General features: G+C 38.3%; 1 protein-coding gene across 1 annotated transcript in view; it reads left to right on the top strand.

The window, feature by feature from the left end:
* The window catches only part of Tmf1 (TATA element modulatory factor 1), a 24,423-nt gene extending 18,803 nt beyond the window's left edge, over positions 1 to 5,620 (top strand). The window contains exons 12-17 of the mRNA XM_021189876.2: positions 353 to 422; positions 601 to 693; positions 2,336 to 2,437; positions 2,666 to 2,818; positions 4,277 to 4,402; positions 5,345 to 5,620. Of these exons, the coding sequence (XP_021045535.1) occupies positions 353 to 422; positions 601 to 693; positions 2,336 to 2,437; positions 2,666 to 2,818; positions 4,277 to 4,402; positions 5,345 to 5,488 (688 nt within the window). The 3' untranslated portion in view covers positions 5,489 to 5,620. The remainder of the gene's footprint in view (positions 1 to 352; positions 423 to 600; positions 694 to 2,335; positions 2,438 to 2,665; positions 2,819 to 4,276; positions 4,403 to 5,344) is intronic.
* Positions 5,621 to 12,282: the final 6,662 nt, after the last annotated feature.

Raw genomic sequence — 12,282 nt, 5'->3', positions numbered from 1 at the left:
TCTCTCTCTCTCTCTCTCTCTCTCTCTCTCTCTCTCTCTCTCTCTCTTTCTTTCTTTCTTTCTTTCTTTCTTTCTTTCTCCCCCCCCCTTTTGTCACATTTGAGCTTGGAATGGTGGTACTTAAATTACTGTGTAAATGTCTCCATTTTAAATCTCCAAGTACTGGTTAAAAAAATGTGGGTGGAGTAGAACTTTAGAGTCTCAGAGAACTTGAACAGCCAGCTGGAAAGTCTTCCATGCTGAGCTGGTGACAAAATGACGACTGACTATCTGGGGTTTGACAAGTGGAGAGGTTTTAATAATCTGTCCTGTTGCCTTTTTTGTTTTGTTCAATTTCCTCTGTTTTTACTAGGTACCAAGTTGAATTAGAAAATCTAAAAGAAGAATATGTAAGAACGCTTGAAGAGTCAAAGAAAGAAAAGGTATTTGTTAGTGTTTGCTCCCCCAGGCTTGCATTAGAGATGGATGGGGAAGGCAGAGCTAAGCTGGGTGAGCCTGAACCTTGTCCTGGGGCTGAAGGGGCGGGTGACTTGTACTTGACACTCTGAGCTTCCTGCCCGGCTACTATCTCAAAGGAGCCTGCTGTACTCTCTCCTTTAGGCACTTTTGAGCAGTCAGTTAGAAATGGAAAGAATGAAAGTTGAACAAGAAAGGAAGAAAACCATTTTCACTCAAGAAGCACTAAAGGAAAAGGTACTGAATTGTGTTGGTTTGTGCTAATATATAGCTAAGCTGTTGTGGGTGACTGTGGAGTGGTCTGTGGCTTGGTTGTCCTGATGTCTTGAGTTTTTCCCCTTCTAAAATGACTGAACTGAGTGTGGTAGAATTACTAGTGCTCCACGAGAACAGGTTTGAAGTCACTGGAGTGCATTCAAATTGGTCTGTGATTGGTTATGAATTATAGAAACTTTTACACTTTTAAAAATGCCTCTGCCTCTGCCTCTGCCTACCAAGTGCTGGGATTAAAGGCGTGGGCCATCGCTGCCTGGCTGTAATGTCTTACTGAAACTAATATAGCAAACAGCCCAAAGGTAACTTCAGAATGAATTGGCTTGAGGTATCTTTCTGATTAGTAAATGTAGTGAAGTTTTGTTGTTGATATTTTTTTGCATGTGTATCAGTGTGGTATGTGAAAATATGTGTATGTGTGTTTACATATGTGCAGATGTGTCTGTCCACATGCATGTGGAGGCCCAAAGTTGATATTAGTTATCTTCAATTATTCGCTACTTTGCTTTATTGAGGCAAGTCTCTTGCTGAACCTAGAACTAGTCTAATGAGCTAGCTTGTCTTAGGGAGCCTGTCTCTACCTCCTGGGTACTGGGATTACAGGGACCCACCACATTTGCCTGGCTTTTCCTCCTTAGCTCCTAAAGGTAATTTTTACAAAACATGTTTCCTTGTTTTTTAAGTTAGGTTCTTTCTTTGTAGTCCTGGCTGTCCTAGAACTCACTCTGTAGACCAGGCTGGCCTCAAACTCAGATTTGCCTGCCTCTGCCTCTCTGCCTACCAAGTGCTGGGATTAAAGGCATGTACCACCACTGCTTGGCTATTTTTTGGTTTTAATACATTAAAATAAAAGGAATAAGTCAGAAATCTTAGCAACTTTAAGAGTAATTGATAATATGTTATATAACATGATGTAGTTAGCTTCTGTAGGCTTTTCAACCAAAGCACTCTGATTCCATTTAAAAAAATAATAAACCTGGCTAATTGTGCTATAATATAAATGGGGCAAGGCAGGCTCTAATTTTTTTTAATTTTTTTTTTTTTGCCTTTTTAAGATTTATTTATTTTATGTATATGAGTGTTCTGTTTTTATGTATATCAGAAGAGAGGCAGACTCTATTACAGATGTTGTGAGCCACGATGTTACTGGGAATCGAACTCAGGACCTCTGGAAGAACAGTCAGTGCTCTTAACTGCTGAGCCATCTCTCCAGCCCCCAGGCATTAAATTTTAATTTAAAATGTTTTTATTATGTGTATTTATGTGTGTGTATACATGCATCCCGTGTAGGTCAGAAGACAACATGCTAGAGGCTAGAATTGTTTCTTCTTTATCATGTGGGTCATGGGATTGATTGAACTTAGGTGAAGTTTGACAGCAAGCATCCTTACTTGCTGATCATCTTGCCAGCTCAGCTCCTAATTTTTTTTTAAAATTTATTTATTTTATGTGTGTGAGTACACTGTCACTGTTTCAGACACACCAGAAGGAGGGTATCAGATTCCATTATAGATGGCTGTGAGCCTTTGTTTTCATTAATTCTAGAAAATTTTCTTGCTTGCTTTATTTTTGCTTCTCAGTCTTACAGAGTTTTTTCTCCCCTAAGGACCACAAGCCGTTTTCTGTTTGTAGCACTCCCACCATGTCACGATCCAGCTCTATAAGTGGAGTTGATGCTGCAGGGCTGCAAGCATCTTTCCTGTCTCAGGTAATGGCTTACATGTGGTGAAGGCTAAAGGGAACATGCAGTTGCCAGATCGGCTGTCACCGAGACCTTGTTGGGGAATATAGTGCTAATTGATGTAACAAAATACACATGATTTTCTCCTTTTGAGAAAACTCATAGACATTTCAAAGCAGGAATGAACAGGCTCTTTGTTTGAACTTGATAATAGAACATAATGTGTGTTAATTGTCTGTGTGCTTTAATAAATAGGATGAGTCTCATGACCGTTCATTTGGGCCAATGTCTACATCAGCCAGTGGAAGCAATCTTTATGAAGCTGTAAGGATGGGAGCTGGGTCGAGCATTATTGAAAATCTGCAGTCTCAGCTAAAGCTGAGGGAAGGAGAAATTAGTCATTTACAGGTATTGAAAAAATTAAGTATGCTATGGGGCGGGGAATGGAATATGGAGTGTAAAAAATGAATTACAAATAAAATTAAATTTTAAAAAATCTCCAAAAGAATAAAAATAAAGTACTAAAAAAAAAAAAATTAAGAATGCTATAGAATGCCGGGCATGGTGGCGCATGCCTTTAATCCCAGCACTCGGGAGGCAGAGGCAGGCAGATTTCTGAGTTCGAGGCTAGCTTGGTCTACAAAGTGAGTTCCAGGACAGCCAGGGCTATACAGAGAAACCCTGTCTCGAAAAAACAAAACAAAAAAACAAACAACAACAAAAACGAATGATATAGAAACCCATGAAATAATGGGTCCCAATAAGTAGTAGCCTTCATTTCATCTGAACTTTGAGCCCATTGGAAAACAGCATGAATTGGTGACTTGTATCCCACTTACTAATAATAAAAGCTAGAGTCAAATGACTGATTCTCCTAACTGGCTGACTGCCAGAATTAGGTAGATTTATCTGCTCTGTCCTAGGACGTGCTGGGAGCCTGTGCCCTGGCCTTCCCCAGAGAGAACTTAGGGTATCTAAGAGCAGGAGTGACCCTTTCTTCCCAGCATCTCTTCTCAACAAGAAAAAAGGAAGCACTAAAATCATGCTTGCTTCATTCTTCCTGTATATGCCAGGAACAGTTTCTCTAACTTGCCTACTGCAAGGACTGACTAACAGGAGAAAGACCTGCACACAGAAGAAACAGCACAGAGAGGCAGGCAGGAGCTGTATTGCTTACGGAGTGAGGATTAGTAAAGCCATTTTTGGTTTACGATGATAAACTTTATCCACTGAAAATGAATAGCTCTTCCCGTTCTCATTGGAATAACTTTACTATGGATTGATGTAGCTTGCCCAGGATTCTGTACTTGAGGGCCCTGCTTAGATTCTCAGAGAAGTGAAAGCTTTTAGCGATAAAACCCACAGTTGGGAGGGACGACATTCCTATGACTTTTTCTAGTAATGTAGAATAATGGAAATGTGTATTGTTAAGAGAAAAATCTGGCTGCATTTTTGCAACAAATCATTGAATTTTCTTCTTGCTTGCTTAGTGAACCCTCTAATTAATAAACTCCTAAAGAAAGTTGGGAGGGGCTGGTGAGATGGCTCAGCGGTTAAGCGCACCGACTGCTCTTCCAAAGGTCCTGAGTTCAAATCCCAGCAACCACATGGTGGCTCACAACCATCCATAACAAAAATCTGATGCTATCTTCTGGAGTGTCTGAAGACAGCTACAGTGTACACACATATAATAAATTAAAAAATCTTCAAAAAAAAAAGAAAGTTGGGGCCCCCTTTTTCCCATTGCTTCAGGTTTGTATATTGACATATGTTTGTTTTCAAGAAATGACACACTGAGTATTTTTATATTAATAAGAGCATTAAGGTATGTTTTTATTGAAACCATTTTATGATTATGTTTCTCAGCTAGAAATTAGTAACCTAGAAAAAACTCGATCCATAATGTCCGAAGAGCTAGTTAAATTAACAAATCAGAATGATGAACTTGAGGAGAAAGTGAAAGAGATTCTTATGCTTCGAGTTCAACTGCGAGTAAGTATTCTTCACTTAGGGATAAGTGTAAGATATTTTAATCCAGTAATTATTACTTTCCCTGTTTTTAGTTTATATAAAATGTGTATGGACAACTTGGTAATTTTGTTGAAAATGAATGAGTCAGTAGTTGAGTAAAGAATGTTAGAGATGAATCCATTGCCTGTGTTACTGTCTATCTAAACTGTTTAGAGAAGAATGTTTAGTTCTAATCAAAGAAAAGAACAAGATTTATGTATGCCTTCTTAGTATTTGACTTGATGTTTGTTTCATCATGTCACTGTGACATAACTGAATGTTAGGGCAGACTTGTCCTGTGGGGTATTGCCAAGCAGTGCTTAAACCAAGTTAATCACTTCAAATACACTTGAATTAATGAGAAGGAGACTGACTAAATCTTAGTTGGAGAGAATTGTACATTTAGCGGAGAAATATGGTAGGGGTGTGTGTGTGTGTGTGTGTTGTGTGTTGTATGTGTGCTATGTACATGTGTGCTGTGATGCATGCTAGGAGGCAGGAAGAATAAGTGGCTGCCCTGCTCCATCTCTCTACCCTATTATTCCCATCAGACAGAGTCTCATGGAGCCCGGAGCTTGCTGTTCTGTGGGTAGGCTGGCTGACTGGCTTGTAGTTCCAGTGAGCCTCCTCCCAGTGCTGGGGTTACAGGCCACATGGCTTTTTATGTTGGTGTTGGGGCTTAGAAGCAGGGTCCTCAAGCTTGCTCAGCAAGTGCCCTTCCTCACTGAGCCAACTTCTCAGTCCTCTGTCTAGCTTTTCAAAGCAGTTCCTCTGTTTTGCTCTGTATCCCTAGATAGACTGGTTATGAGTGTTAACTTTGAAAAGAGATGAGTTTATATTTTTGTTCACCTTGCGATATTTTTTCTAATGACTTATAACAACTGTAGATGTTTGTATGATCATTAAAAAATACATATTTTTCAGGATTTGGATCAAAGATACAACACTATTCTGCAGATGTATGGAGAAAAAGCAGAAGAAGCAGAGGAACTTCGCCTGGATCTTGAAGATGTAAAAAATATGTATAAAACTCAAATAGATGAACTTCTAAGACAAAGGCTCAGTTAACTTGTGAAGTTTGTACCCCATCAAACTAAATGTAAACACTTAATATATAAATGCAGACTTCCAATAAATTCTTTTATAGAATTAGAAACTGGGATTTGCTGTAGATTGTAAAAAACTTTTTAAAAAAATTCTTTTCTAGTGTATAGTAATATTTGCAGTTAAATTATTTTATGTAATATTTGAATTTTATTTTTGAAACTATTCTTTAAATTTTTATTTTTTAAAGCTTTTTTTTTTTTCTTTTTTCTTTTGATGCCTTGAACAGCATAGAGATTTATTATTTTATCCACAGGAAAGGAGACTGGTGTTTTCATATTATTGTGGATATATAATTAATTGTATTGTATCTAATTTGTAGGTATTTGTACATATTGAGAGATTTACAGAGTAATGTTAACACTGAAATTTTGAAATCTTTCACACTGAAATCTTTAACATATTTCTTAAAAATGTTTTAAACATTTGAGTAAAAAGGTTATTAAACCTGTAATTACTAAATTATAAACTAAGGATTTCCTTTAAAAGCAGAAGTCACACTGACATATTTAAAATTTAAATGGTAATTTAAACTTAAAAATATTTCTGTTTTGAAAATTTATTCCATGTATCTTCCACAATGAAGTGTGAACAAATCTAGATGCTTTTTGTTACTTATCCAAAGAAAGCTATAAATACTCAACATTAACTACACATAATTGGGTAGTGGGAAATGTTGCTTGTAGTAAATTGTGATTAGTTACCATCAGTAGCAAGTAATTTTGAAGTACTTTACTACACTGTTATATGAATCTTAACAAAATAAAATCATTAAAAAATTTACTCTTAAAATTAGTCAAATTACTCTTTAAAATTACTTGTATAGTTTCATTATAATTATATTTTGGAACATTAAAAATGAATGTTTTAAAACAATCTCCATAGCAAAACAGAAAAGTACTAGAAGTACGTTTAAATTGGGGATTTTATAAATTTATGTAGTTGAACTGTTTTTCCTTGAACCTTCAACAAACAAAAAAATGGCAAAGAGTAGTGTAGAATAACTTTAGAATATAGTTTTCCCCTCTTCCAAATGTCACTTTGTTTAAAAATTAGTCAGGTTGTGTTTTAGACCTGTAAAATATTTTGATAGATTTTATTACTTAAAATTGTTTAATTGCTTTTATCACAGTCCTTCTTTATCTGTTCTTTTGCTTTTTGTGGTTCTAGTTAAGGTAAAAAATAATCCAAAAATATGGAAATTCCAGAAGAGTTAATAAATGTTAAAGTGTATGCTGCTGAGAGTAGCCTGCTGGAATCTCACTGTTTGACTCCGTTTGTCTAGTACATTCCCACGCCCTGTCAGGCACTGAGCCACCTCAGCTCAGTTGTTGCGTCTGCTGTAATAGTGTGGATGTGCTTGTGTTCAGGTAATCCCTTGTTCTTTAATGGCCCCAAAGTGACAAAGCCAAAGGTTAGCCAGGGTGCTTCCTTAATGGGAAGATGACCATCAACATTGGCTGTCTTGCTGGAAGTTGATAGCTTCTACTGTTTCAGGCATCCACTGAGGGTCTCAAAACTGTCTTCCCCACAGTGAGAAGGGAGGAGTTCAAGTAAGAACTGTAAATTTTAGTTACATTTTAAACTATACTTCAGAACACAGCTGTGAGTAGCCATCTTGCAGAATGGAGAATTTTTAGGGGTAATTCAAGTGACCTTTTTTTTATCTTGTGTTCCTATGTTTCTGTTGTGGGAACTCAGATTTGTAGCATGAATAAATGTTCTCTTGGTGAAAATAACAGTCATAAAATTAAGTTTCTGTACTTTAGTGGTAAAAAGCAGCCTCGTAACTTTTTGCTAGCTTTAAAATGTTTTAATATCCAGGGGCAAGATGATAAGTCTGATAGCAATAAATATATAGAGTTAGAAGAGACAGGAAACCTGAATTTCAAAATCGTTGGCAAGCATTTAGAACCGGTAGTTTGGGAAATGTAAAATACTTTTTAAACAAATAATTTGGAAATGTAGCAGAGAAAAGATTTTGAAATTAAAATTTCCTGTATTCTAAATTTTATAATATCAACATTAAATATTTTTCTTGGTCCTTAATAACATTAATAAAATCAGCCCACTTAAAAATCTTAAAATGTTTTCAACGTATTTATTTATAAAATGACACGCAACCATTTATATCTGCTTCATCTATAAATTAATAGCTGATTTTCACACTGCGTATGTTGGCTAGAATATACTTAGACCTTTCAATACATTTCAAGTTGATAAGGGGCACTGAATACATTTCTTGTAAATAACCCAGTAAGCAGCAGAAGACTTATTAAGCATTGGTTGCTCTTTAATTTTCTTTGTTATGTATCATTGAAAATTATCTACCCATATGCATAAAATATGCATAAAATAGCTTGCAATTAAGATACTTCCATTCTTGGGGGAGAAAATAAAATTCAAAAACTAAAAAAAAAACCCTCAGATACTTGGAATTAAGAGGCCCTGGTGTTTGTAGGTAATATACCCTTGTGCCTCCCCGGGAGGCCACATGGAGACTGTTGCTGCTGGGCCTCTTGAGGACACTCTATAGCATTTAGCATGTGGAATGTACCAAATACATGACATTACACTTCAAAATATTCTAAGTGTAGATGATTACTGACTTAGAAGAATTTTTGGTTTTTGTAGTTAAGTAAATGTAAAGAATATTTAGGAAGTAAGTTTCCCATCAATTATTTCAATAATTGAAGGTTTTATTTGAATGCTTATTAAAAAGCACATGATTTTGGCCTAGAGAGCACTTGTTGATCTTCCGGAGGGCCTGGGTTCAATTCACAGCACCCATGTGGTGGCTCACAACCATCTGTATCTCCAATCCCAGGGGATCCAGCACCCTCTTCTGGTGTCCTCACATACCAGGCACACAGTGGTGCACAGGCCTACATGCAGACAAAACACCCATACACATAAAGTAAAAAAGAATGTTTTAGATGCACACAATTTGTAGTTATTGAAAAGAAAGCCCCCAAATTAAGAAGAAATGGGTGCAAAATGTCTTATTTTACTACTGTTTAGTATTATAGACATGTATGTTTCAGAAATCATCTCTCATTCTCATTACAAAAAAGCAGGTCCAAGTTTTCTTCCTTGGCCAGTTTTAAATTTAAAAAAGCTACATATTTTGTAAAGGGCTAAAAGTATGATTTAAACTACAGATTGATATTTTAATTCCAAGTGAAAGGTACTGTAAATAAGCATGGGTCTGATTTAAATAAAGATTTCAAAGTCTGCTTATATATTTCATTTACCATAGTTCACAGAAGCGCGCCTTTGTACACAGACCCGTGTGTGGGATATGCAAGAGAGATTGTTGAGATTTCCAGGAAAATTCAGAACTGCAGAATATCTGTATGACTTCCTGAGTCTTTTTTTCCCTCACAACACCATCTATTTCATCCTAGCTACTTCACTTTGGCTGGTCACACAATGCCAGGATTGTCACCAATTGTTCCGTTGCCGAGAATAGCCTAGGTTGCTTTTTAATTCTCCCCACCTTTGAAGGTAGCTGCTTCTAAGGAGACACAAAGTATGTTTTGAGGTTGTTTGACCAGTTCCATTGTGTTCCCATGCATCAACTGGGAAACACTTCGGTCCATTGCAGCTTTCAAGGATTGCTGCATATTTTTTAAATTTTGTTTTATAACTGCCTGCATCGTTCAAGATCCCTTTTCCTCTCATACCAATAGTCCTTCTGTTTAGTAAACATTTTAAATATTTCATCTGTGAAGTGTGTGTATGTGTATATGTAGATGTGGTGTGATATGTGTGCGGTATCTTGTTTGGGAGGTGTGTGTTGTGTCTGTATGTGTTTATTGTGTGTGTATATGTGTTTCTATGTGTTTGGTGTGTATATTTGTTCCTGTGTGTGTAGATGTGTACCCCTCAGGTAAATGATAGCATCATTTTCCACTTAGTAATGTGCAGTGTACAAAGACACCATCAGTTACTTTTTGTACAGGCACAGTTCTACATTTGATTGGCTCTCTCCATCATGTAGCAAGCCCACTCAGTCATCTTTGTAATCCATGAACTAACAATTTTGAACTGAGGAAAAAACTTACAATGTTGTTATTTCAGAGGTTTGTTACAGAGACTGAAAGCTAACAGAGCTAACTCATTCACTCAATTTTCTGTTGGTGACATTTGAGTCTAAATCAATATCAATTTATGCCAGGTGGCAATGGCGCTTGCCTTTAATCCCAGCAGGCAGATCTTTTCATTTGAGGCCTCGGTCTACAGAGTGAGTTCCAGGACAGCCAGGCTACACAGAGAAGTCCTGTCTCAAAAAATCATTTTGAAGAGTCAAAATTTAAATGTTTTGTTATAATGATATGTTTTGAGGAAATTGGAAATAGCTATTACAGTAATACAGAACTCAGTCTCATTTTAAAATTCCATTTCTTTTTTCCTACAAGTCTCAGTGACTCCTTAATATGTTAGTAGCTGAACGAGCCCCATGTAGATAGTATGTCAGTGTGATTAGTTCATCTTTGCCATTATGCTAGTCTGTTTAGCAAACATTTCACCTACTTCATGTACTCACTTTTTTTTTTTTTAAGATTTATTTATTTCTATGTAAGTACACTGTAGCTGTCTCCAGACACTCCAGAAGAGGGCGTCAGATCTTGTTACCGATGGTTATGAGCCACCATGTGGTTGCTGGGATTTGAACTCCAGACCTTTGGAAGAGCAGTCGGGTGTTCTTACCCACTGAGCCATCTCACCAGCCCTCATGTACTTACTTTTAACTGTATATGATTGCACCTCAAGCTCCTTTTAAAGTTGATTCAAAATAGCCATAATTATATGTTTTGCAGTAATGGGAAGCTGTATTTCCTGAAAAACAACAAAACCGGTATAGTTCCAAGTAAGCTGAAACAGTCTCCTAAAGTTGCTGTGGTCACGTCGCACAAGGGCCCTGGTTCCATCGCCCTTGCCAGGCTTACTAGTGTGGTTAGTAGCTGAGTTAAGAGCACTGGTGCTTTCAGAGGACTGAGTTCAAGTCCTAGTACACACATAGCAGCTAATAACTGTGACTCCGGTTCCAGAGATCTGATGCCCTCTTCTGGTCGTGTGTGCAAAATACCCATATATAAAATTTTAAAAATGCATTTAAAAAAACTACTGTAATGTTCTTTTGTTCTTTAATGTATGTTTGGCACATGTAAATAGCATGCTAACACATTAATACATACTGAACAGGATATATATTAAACAAATTATATACATATTAAACATTAAACATATACATATATATATATGTCTCCTAGCTGGTCTGGAACTTGCTGCGTAGATCAGGCTGGCCTCAAACTTACAGAGAGATCCATTCGCCTTTGCCTCCAAAGTGCTAGCTGGGTTTAAAGAAAGGCCTTCCCTAACGTGCCCAGTCCATATGTGTGTTGTATGTTACTGGGGAATGAGCCATGAGCCCGGCTCCACCGTGGACCAGCCCACTCGTGCCATCCTTTCTTACACTTCCCACATGGCCTCAGCCCTTCCTGGCGTCAAGGCTTCGGGGCTGACCTCAGTCCCCATGTCACTGTGCTCCTTGAAACCACACACTTGCACAGACTGCATCCCCCACGCCAAGTGTGAAACCACAGCCTCCCTAGTTGGAACTGTCGGCCTCTAGGCCCTGTTGTCTTCCCTAACGTGCCCAGTCCATGTGTGTGTTGTGTGTTACTGGGGATTGAACCTGGGGTCTTGCACATGTTAGGAGAGCATTCATCTCCGTGGTCACTAAATTATCTGGGTGTCTTGAACTTCCTTTTTTTTTTTTTTCCTTTTTTTTTTTTTTCCTGCCTCAGCCTGTGGAGTAGCTGGAACTGCAGGCCTGAACCACCAGTTCTGGTTTCAGTTCTCCTAAGAGCTTCTTAAAATTTATAAGACATGTAAGCCTTATGAACTGTATGCATCTGAGCATGTTTACTTTGACACTATTAATATAAGCTGGCTTTTTATTTTTCATTTACTAATATTGTATAGGAAGGTGTGAGTATCCAGGAGGTCAGAGACCGAGGTCAGTGAGTGGGTTCTCTCCTTCCATGGTAGGGATCCTAGGATCCAACTTAGGTTGTCAGGCTTGTTCCGGCAAGCGCTTTGAAAACTGAGCCACCTGTCAGCCCTTGAACCCTTGAATCAGAACTTATGGTTGTCTCTACCATGCTCCAGAAGGCATGCTGGAACTGCAAGGTGTCAAGAATGGAAAAGGATGGGAGATATGCATACACATAATCATGATCATCTAAACTAGCAGTTAGAATAGAACTAATCATTAAATAGCAAAAACTTAAAAATTAAACAAGAGTAGCCACTGAACTTGGACACTTGATGGACAGGTAAAATTCCCTGGAATCTACAGTGTTTTCACTGAACTAGTCCCACTACATTCAGTCTCATTTGAAAATCAGAGCAGCAACTTCTGCTCAGAATGAGAAAGCAATAAAATTACAACCCTGGGTGATGTGTAACAGCCCCATAGTCTGCCTGCCTACTCTGGTGCTGGAGGCCTGCCAAGCGCCGGAGCAGCCAGGGACTTGCACCTCGGTGTCCCACGTCCCGGAGGGGATGTAGGCGGGTGTCCCGGTGGATCAAGCTGTGGGTCACGGGCTGTCGGTAACCTTGGCTGATGGGTGTCCAACAGTGCCCTTCAGACACTCTGGTCGCCGGGTGTGGTCAGGGCATTTGGGTCCGCCCTTGAGCCCGGGGCCAAGGTGTCGCGGCTGCTCCCGGGCGCCCCCTGGCCCGGCTTG

Source organism: Mus pahari, chromosome 2 (genome assembly GCF_900095145.1).
Source record: "Mus pahari chromosome 2, PAHARI_EIJ_v1.1, whole genome shotgun sequence".
In the NCBI taxonomy this organism is placed as follows: Eukaryota; Metazoa; Chordata; class Mammalia; order Rodentia; family Muridae; genus Mus; species Mus pahari.
This window is presented reverse-complemented; position numbering and strand designations above follow the sequence as displayed.